General features: G+C 54.7%; 13 protein-coding genes across 13 annotated transcripts; 6 read left to right on the top strand and 7 right to left on the bottom strand.

The window, feature by feature from the left end:
• Positions 1-976: 976 nt before the first annotated feature.
• On the top strand, positions 977-2,233 carry N656DRAFT_765097 (uncharacterized protein; the record flags this gene model as incomplete). Its single annotated transcript, XM_064813374.1, has 3 exons — positions 977-1,143; positions 1,185-1,299; positions 1,373-2,233. 3 exons carry the CDS (start codon positions 977-979, stop codon positions 2,231-2,233), a joined length of 1,143 nt encoding a protein of 380 aa, XP_064673643.1.
• A 212-nt stretch (positions 2,234-2,445) lies between these two features.
• Positions 2,446-3,662, bottom strand: N656DRAFT_774262 (carbohydrate-binding module family 52 protein). Its single transcript, XM_064814233.1, has 3 exons — positions 3,001-3,662; positions 2,779-2,917; positions 2,446-2,712 (listed from the first exon to the last, which is right to left on the bottom strand). The coding sequence occupies exons 1-3, from the start codon at positions 3,451-3,453 to the stop codon at positions 2,498-2,500; spliced, it is 807 nt and encodes a 268-aa protein (XP_064673642.1). The 5' UTR covers positions 3,454-3,662; the 3' UTR covers positions 2,446-2,497.
• A 1,339-nt stretch (positions 3,663-5,001) lies between these two features.
• N656DRAFT_701766 (NAD(P)-binding protein) lies at positions 5,002-5,843 on the top strand (the record flags this gene model as incomplete). The annotated part of the gene is made up of 2 exons (XM_064810972.1): positions 5,002-5,115; positions 5,175-5,843. The coding sequence occupies 2 exons, from the start codon at positions 5,002-5,004 to the stop codon at positions 5,841-5,843; spliced, it is 783 nt and encodes a 260-aa protein (XP_064673641.1).
• Positions 5,844-8,107: 2,264 nt separating this feature from the next.
• Positions 8,108-9,914, top strand: N656DRAFT_810509 (uncharacterized protein; the record flags this gene model as incomplete). Its single annotated transcript, XM_064818367.1, has 6 exons — positions 8,108-8,311; positions 8,364-8,400; positions 8,459-8,535; positions 8,590-8,857; positions 8,910-9,015; positions 9,083-9,914. The coding sequence occupies 6 exons, from the start codon at positions 8,108-8,110 to the stop codon at positions 9,639-9,641; spliced, it is 1,251 nt and encodes a 416-aa protein (XP_064673640.1). The 3' UTR covers positions 9,642-9,914.
• A 71-nt stretch (positions 9,915-9,985) lies between these two features.
• On the bottom strand, positions 9,986-11,918 carry N656DRAFT_834071 (uncharacterized protein; the record flags this gene model as incomplete). The annotated part of the gene is made up of 2 exons (XM_064818711.1): positions 9,986-11,482; positions 11,541-11,918. 2 exons carry the CDS (start codon positions 11,916-11,918, stop codon positions 9,986-9,988), a joined length of 1,875 nt encoding a protein of 624 aa, XP_064673639.1.
• Positions 11,919-12,213: 295 nt separating this feature from the next.
• Positions 12,214-13,253, bottom strand: N656DRAFT_774258 (uncharacterized protein). The gene has a single exon (XM_064814232.1). It carries the CDS (start codon positions 13,136-13,138, stop codon positions 12,341-12,343), a length of 798 nt encoding a protein of 265 aa, XP_064673638.1. The 5' UTR covers positions 13,139-13,253; the 3' UTR covers positions 12,214-12,340.
• Positions 13,254-14,431: 1,178 nt separating this feature from the next.
• Positions 14,432-15,644, bottom strand: N656DRAFT_700824 (uncharacterized protein; the record flags this gene model as incomplete). The annotated part of the gene is made up of 2 exons (XM_064810895.1): positions 14,432-15,200; positions 15,253-15,644. 2 exons carry the CDS (start codon positions 15,642-15,644, stop codon positions 14,432-14,434), a joined length of 1,161 nt encoding a protein of 386 aa, XP_064673637.1.
• Positions 15,645-16,285: 641 nt separating this feature from the next.
• N656DRAFT_774254 (uncharacterized protein) lies at positions 16,286-17,686 on the top strand. Its single transcript, XM_064814231.1, has 3 exons — positions 16,286-16,399; positions 16,453-16,541; positions 16,658-17,686. The coding sequence occupies exon 3, from the start codon at positions 16,781-16,783 to the stop codon at positions 17,327-17,329; it is 549 nt and encodes a 182-aa protein (XP_064673636.1). The 5' UTR covers positions 16,286-16,399; positions 16,453-16,541; positions 16,658-16,780; the 3' UTR covers positions 17,330-17,686.
• Positions 17,687-18,712: 1,026 nt separating this feature from the next.
• On the top strand, positions 18,713-19,901 carry N656DRAFT_690234 (GPI anchored cell wall protein; the record flags this gene model as incomplete). The annotated part of the gene is made up of 2 exons (XM_064810642.1): positions 18,713-18,926; positions 18,979-19,901. Coding segments are annotated over 2 exons (1,137 nt in total), but the record flags the coding sequence as incomplete, so codon positions are not given.
• A 358-nt stretch (positions 19,902-20,259) lies between these two features.
• N656DRAFT_723075 (glycoside hydrolase family 11 protein) lies at positions 20,260-20,986 on the bottom strand (the record flags this gene model as incomplete). The annotated part of the gene is made up of 2 exons (XM_064812512.1): positions 20,260-20,670; positions 20,741-20,986. Coding segments are annotated over 2 exons (657 nt in total), but the record flags the coding sequence as incomplete, so codon positions are not given.
• Positions 20,987-21,136: 150 nt separating this feature from the next.
• On the bottom strand, positions 21,137-21,788 carry N656DRAFT_222348 (uncharacterized protein). Its single transcript, XM_064808932.1, has 2 exons — positions 21,755-21,788; positions 21,137-21,679 (listed from the first exon to the last, which is right to left on the bottom strand). The coding sequence occupies exon 2, from the start codon at positions 21,668-21,670 to the stop codon at positions 21,287-21,289; it is 384 nt and encodes a 127-aa protein (XP_064673633.1). The 5' UTR covers positions 21,671-21,679; positions 21,755-21,788; the 3' UTR covers positions 21,137-21,286.
• A 2,053-nt stretch (positions 21,789-23,841) lies between these two features.
• N656DRAFT_774249 (uncharacterized protein) lies at positions 23,842-25,773 on the top strand. The gene is made up of 2 exons (XM_064814230.1): positions 23,842-24,695; positions 24,803-25,773. Exons 1-2 carry the CDS (start codon positions 24,017-24,019, stop codon positions 25,402-25,404), a joined length of 1,281 nt encoding a protein of 426 aa, XP_064673632.1. The 5' UTR covers positions 23,842-24,016; the 3' UTR covers positions 25,405-25,773.
• Positions 25,598-26,894, bottom strand: N656DRAFT_222290 (uncharacterized protein). Its single transcript, XM_064808931.1, has one exon. The coding sequence runs from the start codon at positions 26,683-26,685 to the stop codon at positions 25,900-25,902; it is 786 nt and encodes a 261-aa protein (XP_064673631.1). The 5' UTR covers positions 26,686-26,894; the 3' UTR covers positions 25,598-25,899.
• Positions 26,895-27,569: the final 675 nt, after the last annotated feature.

Raw genomic sequence — 27,569 nt, 5'->3', positions numbered from 1 at the left:
ATATGATTCGGAAAGTCCTCGGGAACCGACGAATAGCGAGGTCTGAGCTCGAAATTGGTTTCCGAGACATCGCTGCTAGCTTGGCCTTGCGCCGTGCTTCACGCCTTTCCGGCGGCAAAGGTTCAACCGGTGGCCTGATGCCTCGCCCGGGTCAGATATCCACGGCCGGCGAATTGCGATGCAAAAAGAAGGTACAATCCTCGTTACCGCCACTGTGTACGGTAAAAGCGCCGTTGTCAAACAGTGGCATCACCTCCCAGACAGCCAACAGAATACACCACCGAGATACCCATGATGCAGAGTGAGAGAGCAGGTACACTTCGAGCAATGTGGGCATGTAATGATCCAAACAATATATATATCAACACAGACGTCGACAAACATACGTAGCTCGCTCTCCCGCCAACCATGACCGAAGAGGGTGGGAAGAAGCCACAGAAGTGCAATGCCTCTGTTCGGCTTTTCCGACCTAACGCGCAAGATGACGGTACAAATCGTGCCGTTGACGAAGCTGGACGGCGAAGAGAGTATTATCCTTGGTCTTACTCTCCTGGTTTACTCTTCTTCCCCGGTTCCAACACCGCCATCCCAGCTCCGGCTGTTTCGGCTCCGACAGTGAAGGCCCCGACTGTTGCGACTCCGGCTCAAGCCAGTGTTCCGGCTCGCCCATCCACACCATCGCAAGACGGTCTCCGCTTCAGACTATCGCTTCCGTCCCATTGAATTCGACGATATGGTGTATGACATCAAAAAAGAGGCCAAATCACGTCAAGTCGTTCTTCGCCGAATGGCACGGGCGACAGCGTCAGCCGACGCCTCCTTTGGTGATGAGCGGCGCAATCAATGTCGAAACCCCGGCCCCAAAACCACCGCCCTGGAGGCGCCACCAATGGCCATTGGAGGCTGGATCGGCAGCTTCCTGGATTTGGGTTTGCGTGCACCCTCCTTCATTGGGATTTTCCGAATTCATCGCGCCATGGACCGATTTCAGCTCTATTGCAACCTGTTCCGCGACCGGGACAAGAACGTGAGGAGAACAGCGCTGGAGATATCTCTGAACTCCGGTTTTTTCCAGCCCTTTTCACCGTGGGTGAATGAGCAGCTTGCCTGCATTCACGACTACTTTGAACGGGTGCTCTCGCGGTTCGTTCTTCCGATCTCTCATACGCTACCTGCGTCTTAAGTATACTGACTTGCAATCAAGCCTTTGATGAAGTTGCGAAGCATGATGCCAAATGGGCCTCTGAACGGGTCGATTGGCTGAGCCCGGCCAGATCGAACAGCCACAAGCAAGGTTATGTAAGTGTAGCCGGTTTGTGCGTTCGGGGAAGGACAGGATTATGATCGAGACTAACATTGTATATCTGGTTAGCTCTTCCTTGGATTGGACTTTCTCTTTGAACTCGATCACGCCAGAACCTACGAGGAGAAGCGCAGAATACTTATGACTTGCGGAGAATCGCCACCACGTGCCAGGTACATGCTATCCTCAACGTTTTACTGCGGATCAACAGCGTATGATTACGAAGGCTGGTGCTATGACTGGGAGCGTTTGGAGGAACATATAAAGAGCGATGATCTCGACGACTATCACCTCGGAGGCCACCTCTTTTGCAAACCGGACGATGCCAGATCAGGGCCTTTCCGCATGTGGTACCAAGCACATAAGAACCTCTGGAAAAAGGACGTCATCAACCACGACGCGCACGCTTGGCTCAGGCGATGTGGCTATGTGCTCTGGGACCACCCCGAGACTCCACTCAGCGATCAAGAGCTCAACGAGCGCTTCGACGAAGCTCGAGCTTACAGCCTCCTCGACAGTTTTCGGCGCAAGGACTCGGTGGCGAAGGCCAAGATGAGATCATCCTGGCGGGAGAGAGCGGCGATCTACAAACGGGGCGGACGCGGTTATTGGGACGAAGGCGACCTGACCCGGATCACTTGGACGGCGAATTCTCCCCTTCCGGTTCGTTTATCTGGCAATATCGAGCATGTCGACCAGCGTGCAGACGTCCCCGTCGATGCTGAAGACGGACTTGACCAAGTTGAGGGTGAGACGTCCGACCAGCAAGCAGACGTCCTTGTCCAGGCTCATGACGGACTTGACCGGGATGAGGGTGAGACCTCCGACCAACCGGCAGACGACCCCGTCCAGGCTCAAGACGGACTTGGTCGAGATGAGGATGAGACACGCGGCCAGTGGGCAGACGTCCCCCGCTCATGCTCTAGATAGACTTGACCGAGATGAGGATGGGACGTGGTTCATGGGCTGCTGGTCTGGGGTTGAGATGGCATCACACAACGCGCCGACGGCAGGTAGGATCCTAGTATTGTAGGGCTGGCAATCACACGGTGGCAATCCATCTTGTACATAGCACATCGCCAATCGCTTCTTTCTTATCTGATCTCATTCGGATCCTAGACCATGATTTGGACTTGTATTTGCTCTTATCTATGTCTACGCCAGGTCTTTTCCTCCCAGCCCACGACTCCAAGTCTAATCGTACCTGTAAGCGCCCCTTTTGCGATCTGTTGCCGTTGCCACCAGTTTGATCTGCTCGCAATCCCCTCTGCCAATATTCATGGAGATCGGTGCATAAATCCGCCACGTCCTGCCAGTTCCGATGGCTCCTCCAGGCAAGGTGCGCAAGCAGGCGAGCCAGAAATGAGGCAGATTGTCGCGGTCGTACATGAAGAAGCCGTTCTCATACACTAATGACTTACTGTTAAATACCGATGTTTGTGCGGAAAAATTTCCATATGAAGCATCGCTCTCACCTTTGACGTTCTGTCCTGCAAATTCCGTGCCAGGCGAGGTCGCATTCAACGAAGAATTCGACGGCAGTGCTTCGGTAAACTGTAATACCCCGTCCCTCGGATTCACGTACCAATACTGATGGCCCGGAACATCAACAGCCTTGTGTTTCGCTGTCAGCTTCTCACAATCTCTCTCCCACCTCATCAACGACATAACCGACCAACGGAACGGGAAAACCTCACCATCTGCCCGCCGGGAAGCAGCACCGTCCGATTCCCGTACTCACTGCACCGGATACTTACTCCCGGCCTCGCCGCGGCGGACGAGGAGCACGCGGCGCACTCCCGCGCGTTGGCGCCAATGGCGAGGTAGTTGCCGCAGGCCTTGACCGTCATGTTGCCGAACCCCGGCCGGTTGCCGAACGCTGTCAGGGTGAAGGGGCTTGTCGCGTCTGGGAGGGTTTTGAGGGTGGTTCCGTCCTCGCAGGAGAATTGCTCGGGGGCATAGCAGCCCGCTGCGCCGCACGACACGCTCGGCCGGGTGAATGAGATGGGACATAGTGCGCTGTTGTTGTAGCAGGTGTATTCCAACGGGAAGTAGCTTGCGGAGCCGCAGGTTTTCATCTCCTCCGCGGCGGTTGGTGTAGAGACCAGGATAGCGGCTAGCGCGAGGACGGCGAATGCGCGTACAGCCATCTCGCCCTGGGACAGGTTTGTGAAGGGGAGGCGAGTGGTTCGTGAGGGGTTCCTGACTGTTCAGGCCTTCAGGGGCATCGCGTACTCAAACGCATGGAGGACATGATTGCGATGCGCAGCTACCGTCGAGTTTTTCAAAGTTTCGTGATCCTGGACGAGACGTATCATTTAGGTAGAATCGGCTCTGCTCCCATATTGGCAATCTAAACTCACAGCGGAATGACGAGCAACAGACCGGATCCGGCCTCTCGGCGCGGTCCGGCATGTCTGGTTCGCGTGAGTCCTGCCGACGGGTAAATCTGATGTTTCCTGAGAGTTATTCAGGGGCAAGCACTTCACATCCTTCGTCTTAGTTCAGCGCAACTTTGAGTGTGACATTTTACCCTCCTTACTACCCCTATCGACACATTGCCTCCTCTGTACGTACAAGATCTTAAGTTGTATGTACCTTACCAAAGCGTGTTCTCACCATGGCGAATGCGAGATTTTCGATCGGGATCCGCTTAGAAACCATGACCTGGCAGCCCATCGCCAAGTGCGCTCAAGAGTCCTTAGAAATGATGCCGTCATCTCGGTCTGGCCGTGCTATGCTCTTCGCAGCATCCAGAGATCGTCGGTGATACGAGTTCCTCGATTGTCGATTGCATCGCAAGGCATTTGAATTTGAAGGCTAAAACTGCAGGAAAAAAACTTCCACAAAGGCCGCCAAAATGACCTGACCAGAAATCTACTGACGGGAGGCTTCGGTGAATTGGTTCCTTTTTGGGAGTGTAACCGGGTTTGTCTTGCCACTCTATAGAGTAGGTATGCAATGCCAACCGCCGCGGCGTTTGCGCTGCTTAGTGCTGCGCTGAGGTGTGAGCGTTGACGCCCGACCCGTCGGGTGGAACCATCGGCGTTAGCTGTTGAGGGCTTACTACCGTATGTAACGCCGCTAACGTAAGCCAAGACGGTATACTCCGTAGGGGTTAGGGTTACGCTACGTTCCTTGCGCGGGAGCGCGGCCAGCAGTTGGCCCGTCTGGCACGTCTGGCAAGTGGCAAGTTGGCAACTGGGCCGAAACACAAATTGGAAGCCAAGAAATCAACGCCGAAACTCCAAGGTTTTTGCACGCAACTTACGCAAGTTGCTTAGTATTGCTCAAATGGCACCATCGGACTTGGACGACGGACTGCTTTCGGCGTCCTGGATGGGAGCGCCGTCATGGCATTTATGCTGATGGGAATGGTAGGCATGAGAACTGATTCTGTGTATTTAAGACTGCTCTTTTCTCACCCGGAGAGCATCACTCTTCGCTGCACAACAGTCATCAGCTTCAACAATACAATCATACATATCTACAACCTCGTCCCACACTAAAGACATCAGGCTCATCAAAGATTCATAAATACCCACTTCTCATCTTGAACCAAGAAGCTATAGACTCTCAACCTAGGACCGGTTGTCCAACGCGAGTCGAAATCCAGAACACCTACCTTCGACCTGCCCACGGTATACGAAACCTTAAACGCGATACCCCTACATAACGAGATCACGATGGAGTCCGTCATGCCCCTGTCCAACCTGTCTTTCAACCTCCAGGGCAAAGTCGCCATTGTAACTGGAGCTTCCCGGGGTATCGGTGCCGGAATCGCGTTCGAGCTGGCGCGCCGTGGCGCGAAGGTGAGTAGCATCAAACTTGACAACGGAACACAGTGAACACGAGATTTACATGTGGACAGGTGGCTGGCACATACACATCCCAAGGCAGCGAAAAGGCCATGGACGCCCTGATAGCCAAGATCGACAATCTCGGCAACGGCTCGCAAGCCATCAAGATCAAAGCCGACCTGCGCGACCCTCTCGCCCCTAAGCAAGTCATCGAGCAAACAGTCCAAGCCTTCGGCACGCACATCGACATCCTCGTCAACAACGCCGGCGCCGAGCTCGTCAAGCCCCTGCAGGACGTCACCGTCGAAGACTTCGCATCCATCTATAACCTCAACGTCCGGGGACCCATGCTCATGGTCCAGGCAGTCCTCCCACACCTTCCCGCCCGCGGCGGGCGGATCGTCAACATCAGCTCGGTCGGGGCGCGGTACGGGTTCAAGGACCTGTCGGTGTACTGCTCGTCCAAGACGGCGCTCGAGGGCCTGACGCGGTGCTGGGCGGCCGAGCTGGGCGGCGCGGGCCACACGGTCAATGCCGTCAACCCGGGCCCGGTGCAGACGCAGCTCATGGAGAATATCCCGAAGGATTATATTGAGATGCAGAAGTCCCAGACTCCGGTGGAGAATCGGATTGGAACGGTGGATGATATCGCCCAGATTGTGGCGTGGTTGGCCAGTGAGGAGAGTCGGTGGGTTAGTGGACAGGTGATCTCTGCCAGCGGTGGGTGGGCTATGTACTGAGGCTCTGAGAGGGGTGGTGTCTGTCTTTTCCGTTCCTTTCAGTAGGTTATGAGGTTACTTTAGAGTCATTCTTGCCCTAATAAGAGCATAGAGGTTGGATAATTACCCGGAGCAACTTTCGAGGACTCCCAACTCGGCCAATGCTGTACTGAGGCAGGCTTGCTGGGCCGTCTATATCAACCATGTCTCTCGCCCAGAATTCTCGAACCCGACTCACCCGAGTCAGCGCTGTGCACGAGCACGAAGACTATTGTTGACTGAAACGACTACATGTAGCGTATAGATCATTGTGCAATCATTGTCAGGGCGATGCTCGGTGCTCCTGGAGCAAGGCAGCTTTGTTTAACGTCTAACAGGCCCGAGTACTCGACATGCCGGAGTGCGGTCGGGGCTGAGGAATCTAGATCTTATCTCGTCCGAAAGCCGGATTGGTCTGTGATCGTTTCCCCAGCGTTTGAGTCAATGCCAAGATTTTCGACCTCTCGATTGGACTTCTGGACCAAGCCGTGCAGCCCAAGCTGCAAGGAACCTCTAGAATAGGAATTTCAAGGCTGGAAGAGCAGGGGACTGGAGGTCGTCAGTGTGCGGTAGCGATGCGAGTGGGAGCGGCCCATGGTGTGTGGGTGTGAGAGGGATTGTGGTTGATGTGGCTGCCGGCTGATTAATTATTGATGCTTGATATCAAAAGCGAAATTTGGGAACCGCCAACTCGTCCAATATCGAGGTGCTGATGTGGTAAATGCACGGCACATGCAATTCTCTTTATGAATAGCGGGGAGAAGTATCCGTAGATTTATTAGCGGATTTATCCCCTTGTCCCGTCCCCAGGCCTTCCCCACAAAATAAGTGGAGACGTCCGCTAATGGCGGACCCCTCACCCAACGGCTTCCACGTCAAAGCGATTTCATCTAGGGTGCGGAATTTCAAGGGGTTCCATCGAATTTCATTTCACAGTCAGCCATGAATTCGCAATGGAAATTTCATGAAAATGGCGCTAACCAGATCGGGCAGGCGGTCAGCTTCGGGTTAGGGTTATTTTCACAGAACCCTCGCTTCCACCACCCAGCCAGGCCAAGGTCTGGCCCTGCCCCAGGCTTGTTCAGTGCCTAGGAGCCATGTCTTAACTATGTAACAACCCCCGTCTGAAATTCTTGAAATTCAGGGTCTAGGGTGAATTGCGAATTGCTTACAAAATTGTGAAATTTCATTTCCGTACCCTAATTTCATCACTGTGCGCTTGCAGCCAACCCTCCGCTTGCATGCACGGCCGAGACAGAGCACGAATCGAATTCTTGGTTCCTCAAGCACCCATTGTCTGCATGCTGACCAACATGGCAGAGGGAACTTTCGGCGCTCGGGCGTCAAGCCCTGTCTGCTGCGGAAGCACCGGTGTTCAGGTTGGTCCTTTTTCTTTTTTTTGCTCTGGAGAGGTTGCAGGACGCTGATGACAGATAGGATGGATGACAAGGAATCAGTCTCGCAGTGATCTTCGGATAGCGGCATCATCTCATTGCCGAAACACGCTCCTTACAGATGTCATCCCAAGGCCGCATAAAGAAAGAACCCCGTTGAACGGTTAATGCGACCGTGCGACGACCAGCATACAAGGAGCTTACTACCTACCGACGCACTGCAGTGAGCTGTCACGGGCAGACTGACGGACGCAACCCCTCTCCTGGGTCAAGGTTGCAAGGACAAGCACTCATGCCAGATGGCGATCTTAGCCCTGAATATGGCTCCGCGATCGCCACCATCTTGTTAGTGACAGGTTTGACAGATGACTCGGAAGTAACCTAGAATAAACAAGCTCTTCCTGTGCGGCCGCAATTGGACCGACGAAGCATAATTGCCGATGCTATATCCTCGACGCAACCGAGTCCAGCTCTGCCATCCATGCTTGGCCCTCCAAGATAAGGTTGCATTGGCTGCCGTCCCCTACTCGAGCTTGCAGCCTGTCTCTTGGGTGAGCTCTCAGGCTCTGCCCCAACAAACCACATCCGTGCGACCCAGCCATTCTTATATAGAATTCCTGCCGGGAGGGCTGGGCTTCTCAGTTCGTGAGATCCCGCCTTACTGGTTAGCACCTACCGAGTCTCAAATCGAATAACCGACCCCGTAACGACCTCGAAGTTTGACTGTGTAGCAGTGGCGGGCATGCGCTGAGCCCAAGCTGTTTGTTGGAAGGACCAAACAAGGATGTTCAACAGTCGGCGCTCAAGTCGATCGTGTCAGCCCCCGGGACTGTGCTACCCCGAGATCTCATCATGAGTGACACGGCACCACCACCGCCGCCAGGACCGCCGCTCTGGCCCCCTAATCTCCCTCACGACTCGCTCAAAGTCAACATTATCGTATCCTCGGCCATTTGCTGGGCAATCGCCGCTTGCTTTGTGGGATTACGGTTCTACACGAGAGGAGCTATCATCCGCGTGCTGAGCTCTTCGGATTGGAGCATACTCGCTGCGCTGGTGCGCCGACCCATCAGTTTGCCTTAAAGGGGTATGCTAATGAGTCATCTAGGTATTTGCAGCGGCAACCTGTGCTGGAATAATAGAACGTCCGTCATACCAGGCTCTTTTGAGTCGCTGCTGATGCTAACGCCGGTGCGACTCCAGAGGCCGTCCATGGCGCCGGACAGCATGTGTGGGATCTTGACCCAACTGACACGGCTTCCGCAATAGCCTGGGGGAGGGTATGAGTGCTGAGGGACATTTTTTGTTCACAGAAGCTGGCTGACTTGTTCCAGGCGGCCTGGTATGGCGTCCTCTTCTACAACCTCTCGCTGTGCTTCTCCAAAGTGTCCATCTTGTTGCTCTACATCCACCTTTTCTCCTTCAAGTGGGCCCGCACGGCCGGCCAGGTCCTGCTTGCCATTGTCATCCTCACAAACATCTACATGGCTCTCGTCGCATTTACTGCTTGCATCCCGCTGCAAGCATACTGGGACTTCACTCTGCAGAAGCAGTACTGCCATCCGCAGAGCTTCTGGTGGTCAAGTACCGGGATGCACATGGGTTAGCCACACCCCTGACAAGCCCGCATAGCAAACACGCTGACTTTGACCAGTTACCGACTTCCTAATCTTCCTCCTTCCAATGCCGGTCGTATGGAGCATCCAGCTCCCCAGACGCCAAAAGCTCATCCTCTCAGGGGTATTCGGCTTTGGGTTTCTGTAAGCCACCCTTAAAAGCGATTCTAAACAACCCATCAGCCTACTTAACCTTCATCCCCGCCCCCAGAGTCTGCTTCATCTCCATCCTCCGCCTAATCCAACTCCTCCGCGCCCAAACCGACCCAGACTTCACCTACGTAGCCGCCGAACTCTCCTACCTCACCGCGGTCGAGATCAACGGCGCCATCGTATGCGCATGTGTCATGACCCTCAAGCCGTTACTCGTCAAATTCTTCCCGCGCATCCTCGGCTCACGGTCGCGCGACCTGCGCTCTTCCCGCTCCGGCTCCAACGCCTACCGTGCCGGGACCGACACACTTGTCGGAGGCCCGCCCACGATCGGCAGCCGCCCGTCAAAGGCCAGACTGAGCCCGGCGAATTATATTGACGGGGAGGTCATGGGGATGGGCATGGGGAAACGCCCCCGTGGCGCGTGGGTGGATAGCGGGTACATGGAGATTGATGATGTTTGTGGGGTCGAGGTGGAGATGACTGAGCATGTTGTGAGGGCACCGCCGCCGGTGGTGAGGGATGATGTTGAGATGCAGAGGTGGCCGCCGCCGCCGCCTGAGAATGGAGTGGTGAGGGTTCAGACCGAGATTACGATTGTTAAGGAGGACAGGTAGGGTCTCTTTATGGTGCGACGGACCGTCATGGAATGTGCTGCATTTAGTGTCTATTTCGTAATGCTCGGCTGGTTGGGGGCTGGAGGCGTTCAGGGGGGACAGGGGCTTGTTTGCATGGCTTGGGCCAAAGCACGATACCGGACATGATGATGCTGGTGTCATGTGGCCAAGGCATCAGGCTGATTGTATGTCAAGCTAAGGGCACTGCTAGGAATTCCAAAAGGAACAAAAAGCGCTGATCATTGTGTTTGCAAAAGCTTCAAAACGCTAATTCGGGTATCACAAACTCCGAGTCTCTCCCTCCATCTGCTCATAAGCATGGCGCGTTGAAATCCCGGCCTGACTTAAGGCGCGGCATTCTCCCTTAGCCCTTTGGTTCGCAAAGTCAGCTTTGTCTCCCCAAACGGCAGGTCCGCAGCACCCTCCGCCGGAGACGACGAAAAACCACTGACAGCGCCGCCATTCTCCCTAGCGGCAACAGCCTTCCTAAGCTCCTCCCGCTGCCTAGCCAGCGCATCACTGGCATCACTCCCCCGCCGACTGCCACCCACACTACTACTGCCACCATCATCATTCCCAACCCCCATATGCCTCATCCTCCCGGCCCACAACCCCCTCACCCCGCCCCTTTTCCGCTCCGGCACCTCATCCGTCCCCGCACTGCACACATAGAGCAGGTACTTAAGATTCGGCAACGTATGCCTGATATCCACCACCTTCAGCCCCTGCGACGCACAGAGCGCCTCAATGTCCTTGTTGAGCAGGAACCAGGCGTAGTCGAAGCGGAACTGGGCCGAGGAGAAGGACCCGCCGCCGCCGCGGGGCAGGTACAGCGGGAACTCGCGCTGGCGTGGGTCGTGGCTGTGGCCGTGGCTGCCCGGCAGCTGGCTGATGTCGTCGCGGATGCTGGAGCGGGAGCCGAATGCGTGGACGGGGTAGGGGAGGGGCACGCCAAGGTAGTACTGCAGCATGTCGGCTAGCTGGCCGACGTGGCCGAGTGCGGCGGAGAGGGAGTCTTCGTCGATTGCTGTAAGGGAGCATGCGGAGGATTTGGATTTGTGCTGTCGTGAGGAGGAGGAGGAGGACGAGTCGTAGTCCGTGTTGGGAAGCGGTAAGCCGCAGATCTGGAAGGAAAGTGGGGGTGCCAGAGGGATTGGGGTGATGTTGTAGATGCGCGAGAGGTCTTCGCAGATGCGGCGGCGCTGGCCGCGGATTTGGTCTTTGGTTTTGGAGACGAGCTCTTTGGATTGCGCGAGCTTCTCGGTGGCGTTTTCGACGTCCTTGGCGGCTCTTGCTTGTACGTCGCGGCCTTGCGCGATGGCCGCCCTCCTGGCCACGATTGAGGCTTTCAAGTCCTCGTTTCGCTTCTTGGCTGCTTCCACGTTCCGCCGCTGCTGGGTCAGATATTTGCTTGTCAGGGCCAGTTCGGCTTCAGCCTCGGGCACCTGGTTTTTGGCCTCTTTACTCAAGAAATCGTTAATCTGTTGCGTCAGGAGATCGCGCGTAGCTAATGCGTCCTGAATAGAGTTGTCCAGTGTTGCCAGCCTCATGAGGGCATTATACGACGATGTTGGGAGCGCGATGCCCTGCTTTGGCGGCGGGGGTTTGGCGGAGAGCTCGAGCGAGTAGACGCCATCGACCATGTGAAAGACGAGGCTGTTTGGGGGAAAGTGAATGTTTTGCAGGCTTCCCAGCCAATTGAGGGCTCGCAGGTCGGCCTCCTCAACCAGCAGGAGGCCCCAGGTGCCAAGATGCTTTGTCCATACCTTGATGGTCACCTGGGGCGCTTGTGTAATGGACGAGTCGAGATCGGATGAGTCAAAGAGGCGAAAGTTGAAGTTCTGTTTGGCATACCATCAGGACACGTCTTGCGGCGCAGCTAGGCCTGGGCTCCCATACCGTCGCGCGTTCTCCAACCTCGCTAATGTATATGGGCTCTTCTTCACCATCGACATGCAGCGAAAAGAAGACGTCGGTGAGCCTGCTATCGAATGCGTCCTCGAACCGTTTCTGTCTAGCCGCCGGGCTGCCATTGGCAAGATTGGTGCTCCTTCTTCGCGCCGCGGGCGGTCTTAGGTCGTCGGAGGAGAGGGCATGATGCAAATGAGGGGCGTTTCGCAGGGACTCGATCTTGGCTGGGGTTTTGTTGAGAGCAGCGTCGTCAATCGTGTGGCCGCGTGGGCGAGAAAAGACCAGGTTTCTTATCGAGAGGCCACGCAGATGTCGGAGCTTGCGATTCTGCGGCAGCAGAAGGGGGCGCGTGGGCTCAGCCGACATCGTGTCATGTCGGTAGTCGAGAGGAACACACCATACGTGAGATTGAGACAAGCCAAGCAGCACAAGAACTGATGGTGCCTCAAGGTCGTTTGGCGGTGGATTGCATCGGGCTTGTCGAGTTGTGGTGCAGTGGAAGCTGTGCAGGCACTGCAGTCGGGTGTCACTGTCATGGAGTGGATCCATGGGGTCTTGGCAGCACCGCTAGTAGGCTGAGGTACAGTATGTACATACCTAGCTAGGCACTGTCAGATTACACAGTAACGCCCGGGCTGAATGGTCTGAGCGCCTGGCAACTTCTCTTCAGCATAGTCCAGCGACTTTAGCTGGCTCGCTTGCAAGTTCGCGACGGCAACGATGTTGACAAAGAGAGACCGAACGTTTGGTTGATTCCCTTGATCAGTATACACTCCTCTATAACACCTCTAGACATCGGATTGGCATAGAGAGTGACTACAAGTATCAGGCGGCGGCCAGGCCAAACTCGATCGCTCAAGTTCCGCAAGAGGGTTCATCGCCCGGATCCCAAGTACATACTTCCTAGCGGCTCGACAGGCCCAATCATCATGAGAATCTTCACTTCCCTCCTCATGTCCGAATTCTTTGGCCTTGTCGACGTCACAAAACCCCCCACCGCACAAGTCCTCGAGCAGGGCGTCGGAACTTACACATGAACGCATGACTTTCTCCCGCAAAACCTCCAACGGACGCGCCCAACCACCCTCCTTCACCACACCTAGTTGGCACAAATATATCCGCTCCAGCCTATTACCTATCCTCTCAAAGAAATTCACAAGCTCCTCTTCGGTGAACGCAGCATAGTGGACGCAAAGCCTCTTTATGTTGTGCCAACTAGCTGTTGCCAAAACGGAGCCGACAGGGTTCAGGGGCTCGGGATTATCGACGGGCCCGATGACCCGGCCGCGGCACGGGAGTGTCAGGGCACCGAAATCGAGATCCACGTCTTCCAAGCACGGGCCGGAGAGCAGGGCGGAAAGGTAATTGTTCAAGTAAGCTTGATTCTGTGCGAGGATGGGATGGAGCTGTACTAGGCGACCGTCTCCGGCTTTGACCAAAAGGGTCCGGATAGATCGGACCGCGGCCCTGAGACCCTCCCAGTTCGTGGCGCCGGTAAATAGATCGAAGGGACACATCTTGTCAGAAGTTGCCTGTCGTAGGGAGGATTGAGATTGAGAGCTCGCTGAGCTGTTTCCCTGTTGCATGGATAGCCATGGGCAGTTGCCATAGCAGTTTGGCGGACTGGATCTCTGGTGTGACTCTTAAGTACTTGAGATAGTCCCATTCTTGCGATGAAACCATCGCTTGGCGTAATTCCTCGAGATCAGTTGCCAACCTTGTCACCGACGAACAGGACGACGAACGGGTGTACAGTTCCGAAACATCCAGCAAGGCGAGTCCCCGAACTGATGGGAGACGGTTGATTGACGCAGCGAGAGCCGTTGCAAATGATCCATCGTTCAACAAGCGTTCCTGCTCTTGGTGTTTCTGTCGGTATTCCGTGTAGCATCGGGAGACGAAGTCCCACAATCTGTCTCTTTCCTCCTCGCTAAGGATTTGTTTGCGATCTTCTGGCGGTCGAAGATCCGTAAAGCTGTTGCGCCAGAGAAGGGTTGCCATTCTTAGCTTCGTAATGGCGTCCAAGGCCTCTGAAAATTCGGAGGGTTTGACTCCATCCAAATACTGCTTATCTCGCCAGGGGTCGCCGATGTACTCAGTATAGTGTTTACAAGTGTCGAGTAGATCCTCCAACATTTGGCACTGCATCTCCCTGTAAAGATCAGGGCTCTCAGCGATCTCTTTTGGACGGTATGAGAGAGACACTTGGACGAGCCGCACGCCGGATGCAATTTGGGGGTTCCTAGTGGGTTGGTCGGCTCGATTGAGAGATTTTGTGCTGATGCTCACGCGGAGCACGGGGAGCAGCAACGGCGATACATGCCAGCAGAATGCACGACACACCAAGCGGATCGCTTGCACTGTCTTGAACTTCCTGAGGTCTTCATCGAAAGGGTAGGGGATGCGGTAGTCGATGCAAAGTGTTTTATTGGAGACCCTATAGAGGCCTTTGTCCTCAAAACAGCGGAAGATTTCGCGAAGAATGTCCTCCGGGAGATTGAGTATGTTCAACTGAGTAAGCACTGTGTTGCGAGTCCATTTTATGATCTTAATAAGTTAATATATCGAGGATTGACCGTTTGAGAATTGAGATGAGTTGAAGTCGGTGTACGATTATGGCATCCATACGAAGTACACACGCTGATCATTGTGGATAATTTGTAGCAAGGCGGCGTGGGCGTTATTAGCCCGGCAGTATTGATACAGTAATAACCACAGTGCGCCCACTGTGGTAAGCAGATCTCGTACTCAACAGGTACCTAACTTTTGAACCTGTCTACTCTAGTAGATTTCTTTTACACAAACGCAAAGCTCCTGCCTTCGCTCACAAACGCTCAAAATGCTGAATGCGCACTTAACCCCTATGATCCATAATGCATCTAGGATGAGTATCCCCGATAATACGGCGATTCTGGTGTCTGAAGTACAACTTTTTCTCTTAAACCACGATGCATTGCATACGTCGGATTGTTGAGCGGCGTCAACCTCTGGCCGCGATACCATCCTGGGATGTCCTCGCTGGTCATGAGGTCGGAGGCCGAACCCGAGGCGTGCTTCATCCCATACAGCCGATCCACTTCCGCCTCTTCCCGTTTTAGTTTCCTCCGTCGCCAGACGTAAAACAATGCGCAAACGAGCATCAACATGCCAATGGCCGAGCCCGCGACAGCCAGCCCGACTTTCGTACCGGAACTAAAACCCTGTCCGCTCGGCGTCGCCTCCTCTTGGTTCAAAGACCCAGATGGGGTTGCAACACCTCCAGGTTCGAGGGTTCCTGTCAAAGTGCTTTGCGGGTTATCATCAATCTCCGGTGTCTGAGTGGCGGATCCCCTTCCAGTATCAGCACCTTGGGTTTCTGAGGATACTGGCGGGCTGCTCTCAGTCTCAGCAATCTCAGCAGTCGTTTCAGATGCTGTTGGACGCAACGATGCTTCTGTCGACGTTGGCTCCGGGCGGTCACTGCTCTGCCAGTTCATCTGGATCATGGGTGCGAACAAGCTGAAGGCCGTGATGGACCCTTCCTCGTCCGGAACCGTCTGGAAGGCGAAGTCACCGCTCTTGCTCCCGTCGCCAGTGACGGTCGGGATAGTAGTCGACGTGGCAATCATTGTGCACGTCTGACCATTGACGTTGGCGCAGCCATAACCGCTGATCGTACTAGTTAGCAAGGCTCTAGACAAGTGAATGGCAGGGAACTGACCTCGGACAACAGCCCACGGCGGTTTCTCCATCTCGCAGCCTGAACTGTACCGGCCAGTCCGATCCTCCCCCGCTGCCTCCCGTCGCCGAGCATGCTGTAGCATATCCGGCAGGGCAGTGCAGGCCAGGCGAGTAAAACCCCCAACCCTGGAGTGGAGTTTTCTTCTCATCGGTACCGCTGGACGCCGGCGGCCAACACGTGGTGGCATCAACCGGCTCGCCGCCGAAGCAGGATTGCCCCAGCCACGCAACATCCCTCCTCCCACCACCTATCAGACCCAGCAGGCCGCGGTCCGCCCCTACGGCGACTGTGCATTCAGGTGGTGGAGTGAACGTTGTTGTCAGAGGACCGATGTTTGTAGGTGCTTGCCCGATTATTACGGTGGTTGACATGTTGAATGTTGTTGTAGTCAGCCAGGGATCATGGCCAAGTTCGAGATTGCTGGGACATTGTTCGTACAATGGCCAGATTTAAGGTGGAAGATCTCTCCTTGCGGGAGCCCCTGAATCGGCCCTGAGCTTGCGCTTAAGAGGGCCATGTTCCCTCAGATCTCCAAAGATTTTGGAACGACAGGACTTCCCAGGCATCAGGAGCCTAATATGTTTCAGCAACCGAGTACACCGTCCTTGGGCACAATCTCTGGCCGGTGCCGAAGCGCTTCTCCTTCTCTTCCAAGCAGAGATTGCCGGTCAATCTTCGGTAACTTGCGCCGATCTTCGCCCAACCCGGTCCGTTGTCCCCCGCATTTCCTGCTCCTGTCGATCTCTCCTTGCCGCGACGGCGGCCTCTGGCTGACAGTTGAGCGCGCTTCGGCTAGCCGGCATATGAGCTGTCGTAACGTTAGGGTTGATACGCCATGCAAGAGTTTCACTTAATCGCTCAGACTCCTTATCTCTCAACCATGACGGGCAGCGGCTGGGCCCTGCAGGGCTTGTGATGGGCGGCAAAAAGTGTCCGTTTCTCCCTGGTTTGATACGTGACCCTATGGTCGAGCGGAATGTGTTGGTGTATGCTGCCCTGGACCAGAGTGACTTATTGATCAGATTGGGTGAGCGCGAGGCGTGAGCATGCTGTCTTCGAGTCCAGATCGGGATTGCGAATCGGTGTCCCTTGTAGGAAAATCCGCTGCAGCAGTTCAATAGTGTAGGTAAGTTTTCCACATGCAAGATTGGAAGAAAGCTAATATTAACACATCTTCAGAGACGACCGAATGGCGAGAAGGCCTACTAAGCAGTACCCGTTTGTTCTCGAGATCAATATCAGCCGATGAAGAATTGCGGAGATGTGCGGTACGTTCATGAGGGGCTTTGTTGTCTGGACTTGTTGTGACGTTCCTTTGACGCAAGAGCCAAAGGACAACAGTAACAACAGTATGACTGACTCAACTCACCTTTTCGCTTTATAGTATCCTCCCGCCGCCATAACCATGATGGTATCGAGGAGGAACTTCGCAACAAGTAACCGGCCAAAAGATTCCTAAGCTGAAATCACCCTCGAGTCGGAGTCTTGTCATACTTGACCTGTAACCATGCGAACCCTCCCGAGAACCACCCGTGGCCTTGCCATGGCAACTCCCTTGCGCACATTTGCCACCCGCGCAAGCACGGTCGACGCACTCCGCATTCGACGAAGAACCTCGCCCCAAGAGCAACCGACCACCACCAGTAGCACCACCACCACCCTGCATACAGGCGCCAGCATCCTAATAGGCCGGGACCGAGTACATTGGGAAACGCCGGCAAGCAGCCTTAGCCTCGACGAGCGCATCCGATCATTCTACAGCACACACATCTACCACGGCCAACCCCCGGGAAACACAGGGGCCGGCACGGGGGTGCTGATCTCGGCACAAATGTTTGGCGCAGAGGTCAAGGGCAACCCCACCGAGAGCGAGGCCGATGTAGCGGCGGATCGGTCTGATGAAGACCCCCTGCCGCCGGGGTTGCACCGTGTTATTAGGATGCCTGCAGGGGAGGCTGGAGGGAAACCGACGGAGTCGGAGGAGGATGTTAAGGCGGATAGAGGGGATGAGGTTGATCCGTTGCTTCCTGGGGTGGGGAGGAAGAATTTGGAGTGATGCAGTGGCTGGTATTTGAGGATTGAACATGGGGTTTGAGAGGGAGGGGTTTCGGGGTCTAGCTGGATCTTCAGCTAGGACGGAAGCTGGCTTAGAGTACGGGGATAGTTGTGTTTATGGCTTGGAAGGCCTACCTGATGTTGGCTTGAATTCAGGTAGGTGGGTAGTGTGACGGTTGAGAATTTGGTGGAAGATTGGCGAAATACCCAAAAGGTTGATGGTTAAGGTTGGGGGGGATTGTTTGTATCATGATATTGATTTCATGAGTACCTACAGCACCGATCACGATGTTGTTGAACATACTTCTTGGTGTGTAGTGGAAAGTTAACGTCAACTTGAAGTATATCTTTTCTCCGGACACGGCAAGTTCAATGGGTATCATTATCAAGGTAAGCAGGACTCTATACGAAAGCGAGACCTAGGGGTCTCGCAAGAAGCATCGTGATCCCACGAGTGGTTTTAGCAATGTGCAATGCTGTGATCCAATGGTACTCTCACTCCTTGGGCTGCAGGATGGCTCCGTCACAATGCGTGCAATGAAGCTTGCAACATCCGGCGGCGATGTAAAAAGACGCGATATTAAGGGGCAAGGCCTCGTATTATGTATAAGCGGCTTGCATGACGCATCACGAGCAATCGTCCAGGTTTCCACTGACACCTACCCTATCATGCTCCGCAGCAGGTAAGAACAGCACGGCTGGTGCAGGTTCGAGTTGTGCCACTGGTCGTAGTAGTCAGCTAGGTGGTTGTCCCCGGTGTACGCGTGGACGGTGGAGCTCTGGTGACGACTCTGCTAGTGACGGCACCCCGGTCCCATAACAAGGCAGCGCAACGGGCCGGCACCGGGTGTGGACCAAATGTCTTGTAATCGGTTCGTCGTGGGATAAAACTTATGGAACAAAAGAAGATTTTGTCCCCCACATACCGAGGTGGCCTTGTTGATGGCGTTGCTGCTCCTGAAGTGCCCCATCGTGGAATCAGGGGACATCCTGAGAACCATGCCCTGCGTGCTCGAACTGGCCAATCAGCTAGTGGTCAATTCGAATGCGGCTTTGTAGTTGGGCTCGTCATCTCTGGAACTCCCCAGTCCCCATCCATCAACGGTTTGTTAGTGTACATGTCCACTTTGAGGGCAAGGCTCGGCTCGGCATCCACACAGCAATGAGAGGCTTGGGCGTTAAACCTGGGCGGCTCCAGCATGGGTACGAACATGAAGCTAGGACGGCTGATGATAAAAGGGGACTGTTCTCTCTCTATCTCCTCTCCTCGCTACTCTTGGCAGAAAGGAAGAGTCTATTCTTCAATTTCCTCTTACTCTTCGACACCCTCCGTTGCCTGCAAATACTCACCATGGTTGGCATCCTCAAGCTCTATGTTGCCCTGCTAGCTGCCACGGCGGTTGCTCACCCCGGCGAGTCTCACGATGCACACCACATGAAGCGTGAGATTGTTGCCCGCGATCATGCTGCCAGGGTGGCCGCGAGGTCCCTGAGCTCGTGTTCCAACACGGAAACCGCCCGAGCTCTCAAGCAGCGGTCCATCAAACGCCGCGCTGAGAAGGTGAAGAAGCTCCGGGACGAGAGGAACATCAAGACTTGTACGTCACGGAATACATCCTCCTGGAATAACACATCGACTGACCCAAGCAGCTCCCAAAAAGTACCGCCGCGACCTCGCCGACCTCCAAGCGTGGGAAGAAGTCAACCACAACATGACCGGCCTGGCGGCGTACGACATGTTCACCCCCCTCTCAACCGTCTTCGACGCCAACACCTCCTGCATCCTCTCTCCCAAAGTGACCGACGGGCCGTACTACGTAGTCGGCGAATTTTTCCGCTCCAACGTAAAAGAGGCCCAATACTGCGACGGCATCGATCTCTTCCTCGAAGTGCAGTACATCAACGTCGAAACCTGCGAGCCCGTCCCCGCCGTGGCCGTCGACATCTGGAACTGCAACGCAACAGGCATTTACTCGGGCATCAGCACATCCGGCAACTACGCCGCGGGCGGTTACAACTCGACATACCTCCGCGGAATCCAACTGACGGACCATGATGGTGTGGCCCAGTTCGAGACCATCTTCCCGGGCCACTACGAAGGCCGGGCGACACACACGCATCTGCTTGCGCACACGAACGCGACTGTCTCCAAGAACGGGACTATCCAAGTCTGGAACGCGCCCGTGGCGCATATTGGTCAGCTGTTTTACCCGGAGGATTTGAGGGCCGAGGTGGAGAAGGTGTACCCGTACAGCAGCAATACGCAGGCCATTACCAGCAATGATGAGGATATGTGGAGCATTGTTCAGACGGATGCGAGCTACGATCCGTTTCCGGAGTTTGTTTATTTGGGTGAGGATGTGACGCAGGGGTTGTTTGCGTGGATTCAGATTGGGATTAATGTCAGTGCGGATTACTCGGCGGATGAGTATTACAGTGTGGCGGCGTATCTCGATGCGGATGGGGGGCATGCTGTGCAGGGGGGGATCAATGGTGGTGGTGGTGGTGCGCCTGGGGGTAATGGCACCATGCCGGGATTTAATGGTACGATGCCCACGGATGGAGGGGCGCCGCCTTCGGAGACTCCTTCGGTTTGAAAGAGGGAAAGGCATTGTCGGACAAATAATCGCTCGGTGTTCTTAAAGGGACGGAATGGGGTGGCCACTCAGGGGAAGGGGTTGCTAAGTTTGTTTGTTGACTACCCAAGAACCTTGCCTATGTACGTACATACAGCTAGTTGATATCATGGACTTGGTTCTCCGCTCCAAACTGAGCATAAACGAAGAAAATGTACGACGCTATGTACAATACAAAAATGTGATTGAAGATGAACGAGAGGATCCTGTTTACCGTGTCCACAGAACCCCCTTTTCCGTTGCCGTGGTGATCACACCTCCAGCTCTTGACAAACCATACACCGCTGTCTCAACCCGAGACGGTGATGGAAGCAGAACCGCTGCTCTGATAACCCTCAGTAGCCACAATCTGGTAGTCGTGCGAACCGAGGCGCAGGCCCTTGGACTGCCAGGCGCGGAAGTGGTTGCCCACGTTGACGGTACCACCCACACGCTTGCTCTGCCGCACCGACCAGTACTGGTCAAAGGTGCGGGTGCCCTCGATGGACGGCTGGTTGACACGCGTGCTCTTGGCGATCGTATAGGTGCCACCGTCGGACTGGACTGTGCCCAGCTTGGACGCCTGCGACGAGGGGTCGTAGTTGCCGAATGACTCGACAATGTAGTACTCGACCAGCGGGTTCCGCGTCCACCCGTAGATGGCCAGGTAGCCGTTGCCCTGCGGGTTGAAGCTGCCAGAGTAGGTGATGGTCCGCTCGGCACCGGGCTTCCTGCGGGGGGTGTTAGTACTTGTATCCGTCTAGCCCCTATTCCCAGCAGGGGTAAGGTAGGTAAACATACCAGCCCTTGCCGCCGACAAAGTTGCCGCAGTTCTGCCACTGGACGCTGTAAGAACCGCCAGCGCCGTTCTGGTAATTCACGGTGCCGCCATTGTCGGTCCAGAAGGAGTAGTAGAAGCCGTTGTGCGTGCCGGTGCTGCTGGGGGTGCCAGCGCGGGCGACGAGCTCGCTGAACTCGGTGGCGTTGAAGGGGAAGGCGAGAACGCCGGTGGCGCCGAGGAGAAGAGCCTTGAACGAGACCATGTTTGCGGCTTGTCGTGACTTAAAGGAGCGTGCGACTCTGTGGTGAGGATGAAGAGGCGGGTTGAGCAGCGAAGGAGATAATGGTCCATTATATACACAGATGTCGCCGTCAATATGGAAATATCATCTCCGGCTAGGGATCGTATCCATCCCGCTCTATCCATGTCCTTACCCGGCTACAGGGCAGGAACACCCGGGATTCCCACCGAGCTGTTATGCCATGTACTATGCTTTCCAAGGGTATATTGGCCAGGGGGTAACGACTGGGTTTCCGCCGGCGTCTATGCGCCGCCATCTCCGTCACCAGGATGGCAGTGAAGAGGGGCGCCATGGTGTTGTCAGCTTTCTGCCGGCGAATTGCATCTTGTTGTGTCTCCTGGCATTGACCAACCCTGGCTCCTGGTTCGCCATGCGCCACCATCGTCGACAGCTGCGAATGAAAGGGGCCAAGATGGGTCTTGCTCGGCAGTTTAGCCTGAATCTGCCCCCTGATATATGATCTACCGTGCCCCGCAAACCGTCGCGCCTTGGCAGCAGGGCCACGCTGCGCTGCAGTGGTTCCGAGATTCCCATTTGCAGCAGAAGAATCCGTAGCCTTAGCAGTGCCGAATCCACCATCCGATTCCAAGCGATCCAGGCCGGAGCCCTGATGGAGCACGCTAGGAGCGCCGAGGCAGATCGCATACCCCACAACTGCTCCTAGAATGTTTCTAGTAGATTAGCGCCGGCAATGTTTTCAGCCCCTGACGTTCCGGTACCGGTACGTACTCTCTGTTTGTGTACATACCTAGCTAGGTAGTACGAGTCTTCATATCCTCAAAGAGAAAGAAGAGGCTCGGTCGCATTACCCCGTGCTGCACAAGTGCATATTCGGCTTTAAGATGCCGACCCAACACCCTAAACGGCGCGGCTAGAGCGGTGCAACCAAACCCACGTGGTATCATAGCCTGAACTGCCTTGCCGTGACCGTTGACGACGTCTATGATCTATTAGAGTTGCGGAAGGGCATCAATATGATCGTCGCAGATCACTGAGAGCCCCTGTCCCGGCGCATGGAATCGCGGCGAATTTCTTGTTGATTAACATGATCAACGGGAGTGGCTATTCTAGGCTTCGCATTACGGCCAGGAGCAATACCAATCATGGTCGTAACCCCTTGCTCTGCATCAACCCATGTCGACTTCATCACGTCCATAAGCGCTCCAACTGAAGTGGATGCCGCCAATGGGCCTGGTCGAGTCTACGGTTACCAGCTACCCTATATCTTGATTTTAGCCGGCAGTGCTGCTGCGACCTAGGTGTAAATCATAGATTAGGTTGTTTCGTTTCTTGTGAGTACATTCGTGGAGATGAGAAGAAAACCAGTCCGGGTTGTAACGGCACGACCCTCAATGACGTGAGCCTGCCACCCTGCCTTCGGTTCATACATGTGGAGATGCTTTAGTGCGGCGCTGCTTGGCCTGGAGAGAATCTGGGGTCAATATGCAGGAGACAAGCAATTCTACGGGGAAGGACACACCACGGTAAGGTATATGTGAGGTATGGGGTATGCGAATTCATCCGTGAGGCGAGGTGCGGTCTGTGAACCGCCTGGAACCACGATTGAGCTGCCCATGGCGGTGGGCCGTTTCTCCGGCTTTTGCCGGGAAGACAGCACAGGAAACAACGGGGGTGTAAACCATTACTAGGTGCACAACCGCCGTAGGCACCCCAATTACCAGTTGCAACCCATCAGCATTTACGTGCTAGGAGCAAATACAGTCCGAATTCAGGGGTTGCTTCCAAACACCAGTGGCTCTCCATGGGTGCCCGTCCAGAGACTGATAGAAAGGTTGGCCTGATACTATATCGCTCTGATATGCAGTTTACTTGGCAGTCGAAAACCCAAAGTGCTTATGGGGCGTCAACGCGGACACCTGATGCTGCTGCTTCAGCCGGACCGTGCTCGCTTGCGGGATCTGAACGCGCCGCCGTTCCGACTGCTAAAAACATTATGGCCTTGAAGATGTACGCAAAGTTTTCCCATAGACCAGAGGCCAGGGATCTACCTGAGAAGGTGCCTACCCTTTCATTTCATCAGTTTCACGACATGTGACCATTCCCCCGAAGAAGGCCAGGGGCGATTAGACCAGACCGTTAACGTGACTATCGATTCATCCCTGACCTCAAGAACATGAAATACTAGTCCTCTGACAATGCATGTGAGCCGTTGCGTTTCTCCAAGTCGTATAATCGGGGCTTGCAGGTGTAGCAGGAAATGCTCGATGTTCCATCAGGGGGCAAGTTACAAAATATCTCTAGGCAGGTACACTGCCGTAGTCCGTCCCAGTGCTAGCACAGAAATTGTCGAAGACTGTCAGAAAGCTATCAGACTCAAATTGGGTTAAGATTATGTTTTAGAATACGAGGTAAGCCTGACTTGCAACAAACGTCTATAGCAGCCCTCAGGCCCCTTGCTGAATAGGGGGACGGGGCTCCTCTAACACTATTTAGCAACACAAACCTTCACCCTAACATGAAATGTACTCTGAGGCAGCAATGGGGACATCAATTACAGCATGATGAAGCCAACTAAGGTAGGTATGTAAGGTACTCTGGCCCTTAATGCTGAGTGTTAGCAGCATGCTATCATTAACATCCTCTTCCCATACATTGTATTCAACAGTCAACTTAGGTAGAAGCCAACTTGAGAGCCAGACCACGATTGTGGCAGTAGTTATGTGTACCTACCTATACAACAAATCATTGAGCCCGATTGGGCAAAGTGCCTCGGCATCTCCAAGCAGCCAAGCTGCAGCCCTTTGTCATTGTAAAGCTGAATCCCACAAAAGTGAGTGGCTTGCCTTGGCCGATTGCGTGATCAGCTGTGCCCCGCACGCCCATGCTTGATTCCAGTCAACATGATGTGATGATATGATCTTTGGCGACAAGGTGATGGACTTGGAATTAAACTATCAAACTGCCTGGTATCATTCACAATAAGGCCAGTGAGCGGAACCAGCCAGAAGCGAGCTGTGAAAAGAGATAGTTATGGATTCTCTGCATGTCGTGGTTGTGGCCTCGCCCTTTGCGAACCTGGCCTCACTTTACGAGGTTGACCCGGATGCTGATGCACTGCTTATTGTGCCTCCAAGCAAGAAGACCTTGGACGAGTCGAATGGCCTGACTATCAACAACTTGGACGGCAAAAGGCCCAATCCAACCGCAGCCTCAGTTTCCTCCGGACCCTCCATCCCGGGTCTCCACATCAAGGTCTCTACGAAGCACTTGACCCTCGCCTCACGGGTTTTTAAAACCAAGCTTCAGTTTGGCAGCTCCGGAGCGGTCCGGCAGTCCGATGGGCGCGTCCATCTGAGACTAGCCGAGGGCTTTGATGCCAAGGCAGTCAGCATTGTCATGAACGTGATCCACGGACGGAGCTCCAAGGTGCCCAGGTCGGTCGATCTGGCGACTCTCGCGAACATTGCGCTGTTTGTCGACAAGTTCCAGTTACTGGACGCTGTGGGGATATACGCAGAGCGGTGGATCTCGAATCTAGAGGCTGCATATGGCCTCCCTAACGCATACAACCGGGATCTGGTCCTCTGGATCTACGTCAGCTACGTCTTCCGTCATGCGGAAATCTTCAAGTCCGTCACCAGAATAGCCGCGTTGCACAGTCAAGAGGAAATACGCGACTTGAAGCTTCCCATCAAGCACAAGATCATTAGTACAAACCCCGCCCCCCAACCGCCCCCTATCGATACCATCCCCCTTATTCTAATCCCCCATCTTCGCTTACCTTCCCGTTTACCCCTGAGCTACTAACATCATTAGAACACATCGACACCCAACGGCAAGACCTCCTCACTCGCACACTCGACATCGTCCACCAAACCCTCGACGACCTCGCTTCTTCTTCTTCTTCTGATAGCAACAGCAGCGTCGTCCCATGCGCCAAACACCACTGTGACTCGCTCCTCCTAGGCGAACTAATCAAATCGCTGCACCGACATCGTCTAGTCTGGCCTCGCCCGACCAAACCCTTCCCCAACATCAATTTCACGTCCGTCATCGAAGCAGTCAGGGACGGTGTCGGCCTGCATCGACAGCGTTGGCAGCAGCCTGACATGGATCATCATGGCCCGCTGGGACTTGGGCAGCCGTGGGGAGGCCCTGCTGCTGCAAAAGGGGTCAATGGTGTACATAAAGGTACGACCGCAGGTGTGGAATCGGTGAGTCCGGCTTGGGCAAAGGTGGGCGGCATGGCGCTTGTCACTCCGGAGGCTTCGCCTGAACCGGTGTTGAGGACGGGTGGGTTCGAGTGGCATGACTGTGGCGCTAGTAAGGCGGTTGCACGCTTGGAGGGGCTGGAAAGGTTGGCTGATGGTGTGCCGGGTCTTGTGCTGGAGAGTTCGCTTGGGTATCAGCTGTACTGAGATGAGAGGGATGTCACCGGTGGGTAATTGGTTGGCAACCTGGGACAGGAAGGGTGTACGGTGGTATGAGGTCAGGGTAGGAGTAAGGGGCGGCAGCAGAGCGTCACGGTATGTTCGCTGGATGGGTGGCCCCCCTGAGTTATTTATACCATGTTGTTTTGTAGGGAAGTATGCTACGGAAGTCCTCCACTGCAGGCTAAGGGGTCAGGTAATAGGTAAACTTTGGAGCAATCGCACTGGACTCTAGCTTGACAAAGCACAAGGGCCGATCTATTCTTATGGTTGGCACTAGGTAATGGCAGATCTATATAGATAGATACTGGTAGGTCAAGACACCCTCTCCCACCAGACAATACAAGCCCCTTTCTCATCATTGCCTCAGTGACACCAGTCGCCAATCAAGCACTCATATTATTTCCGACTTCATAGCGATCGGAAAGATGCGCCATTCCCGCGCTCAGGAGGTAGAGATTTAGCCAAGATTAATGCCTCGCCTCAGTTCCCTAGATCTGTTGTAGCGGAAAGAGTCCGAGGAAGATCCGTAACAGCGCATCGAGGCAACGGCCTCTCCACCCCGGCGCTGTGTTTGGTCAAATCCGACCGGCCCTCCGGGTCCAGATATGATCTCATGACGCCGTGCCCGTGATGTTGATATTCGCCAGACGCAGGCTCTCCAAGTTCACCCACTCCCATCGATTCCGAAGTGTCATTACTACCACCGCCGCCATCTCCGCTCGAACTCATCTCACCCGAGTGAGTCGGCGAAAACAGTCCACCACCGCCCGCTGCCAACCCGCCGGAACGTGAAGAAGCCCCAATTGCCAAAGCAGCCGCGGAGGTCGACGCAGACGCAGACGCAGACCGTCCATCCCGTTCACCACGTTCAGGCTGCCCTTGCCCCTTATCCCTCCCCCCTGATGAAGACGACGATGACAACCGAGGAACTGCCACTGAACGGACGACCTTGATTCTTGCTCTTCCCGGTCGAGCTCCATTTCCCAGCCTTGTACCCGTACTAGCAGTTGTGCTAGTGAAAGTCGTGGTGGTCGTTCCGATCGTGCGGCCCCGTCCGCGGCAGCACACACACCAAAGCACGACGGCTGCGAGTGCAAGAAAGGCGAGAACACTGAGCACTACGGCGAGTGCGGGGCTGGGCGGAGGTTCTGCTGATGGGGTGGAAGTGGTTGAAGGTAGTGGGGTTGTTGATGTCGTGGTAGTCGTGCCGGCTGGGTTGATGAGGTTCGGAGAAGGAGAGGCGGTCGCGTCGGGCAGGGGTGACATGGTGCTCGCAAGACAGAATGAAGTTCGTACTTGACCGGCAGCGTTCAAGTTGTGGCTTTGAGCTTTGACTCGAATAAGGAAGGGAGGTTTGAGGATTTGGTCGAGCTGACTGTTTCTCGCGAGGACAGGTTCAGCTTCTGGATTGTATTTGACGTGGCTGGCGCAAGCTGAATCCAGAAATGATACTATGCTCTATAAGGACGTTTAAGAGACTGGCGTGGACTTAATGTCCCAAGAATATAGAAATGGTTCCTGTAAGCCGTTGTGCTCGATCTGTTCATCGACTGATATAACTAAAAGATGCCCCTGAAAAAGTACGTACCTCCCCCTTGAGCCGCTGCTGATTTGGCGCCTCCTCCATGCCCGGCTTAACGACAAAAGTCGTACCATAAGTAGGTACTTATCATTTGTACGCATCCGATCGGATCGTGAACGGCGTCCGTATGCGGATCACGGATATCAGCCATTTTACACGTCAAATGAGACATACTGTCATACACTCAAAGAGAACGAAACGTTTCATTGAAGACCGTTCAATGCTCGCTCGTACCCAATGTCTTCAGCCCGGAAGACAGCGGTGAATGACAACACGGCGAAGTGGCCGTAAAGAAGAGTCTGGACCAGAGAAGCGAGCGAGTCGGGGCATTACACTTAACTGCGCCGTGCAACCTGAGTGGGCCTGTATGCTATGCAGCCCGCCCAAAGCGGCAGATCTGAGGCAAGGGAGGTCGTGTGCATCAGGCTATGTACTATGTACTGAAAATTGCTAGATGACATTTATCAGCTCCGCGGCATCAACCTTGTCCCAGCCTCCCAGGGACGGATCTGGTAGAACGGACAACATTCCGGGTGGCGGCTGTAACAAGGAATCACTCAATTCAATC

Source organism: Canariomyces notabilis (assembly GCF_033297395.1).
Source record: "Canariomyces notabilis strain CBS 508.74 unplaced genomic scaffold N656scaffold_2, whole genome shotgun sequence".
Classification (NCBI taxonomy): Eukaryota; Fungi; Ascomycota; class Sordariomycetes; order Sordariales; family Chaetomiaceae; genus Canariomyces; species Canariomyces notabilis.
Note: the sequence above shows the minus strand (reverse complement) of the source record. Positions and strands in the feature narration are given on the sequence as shown.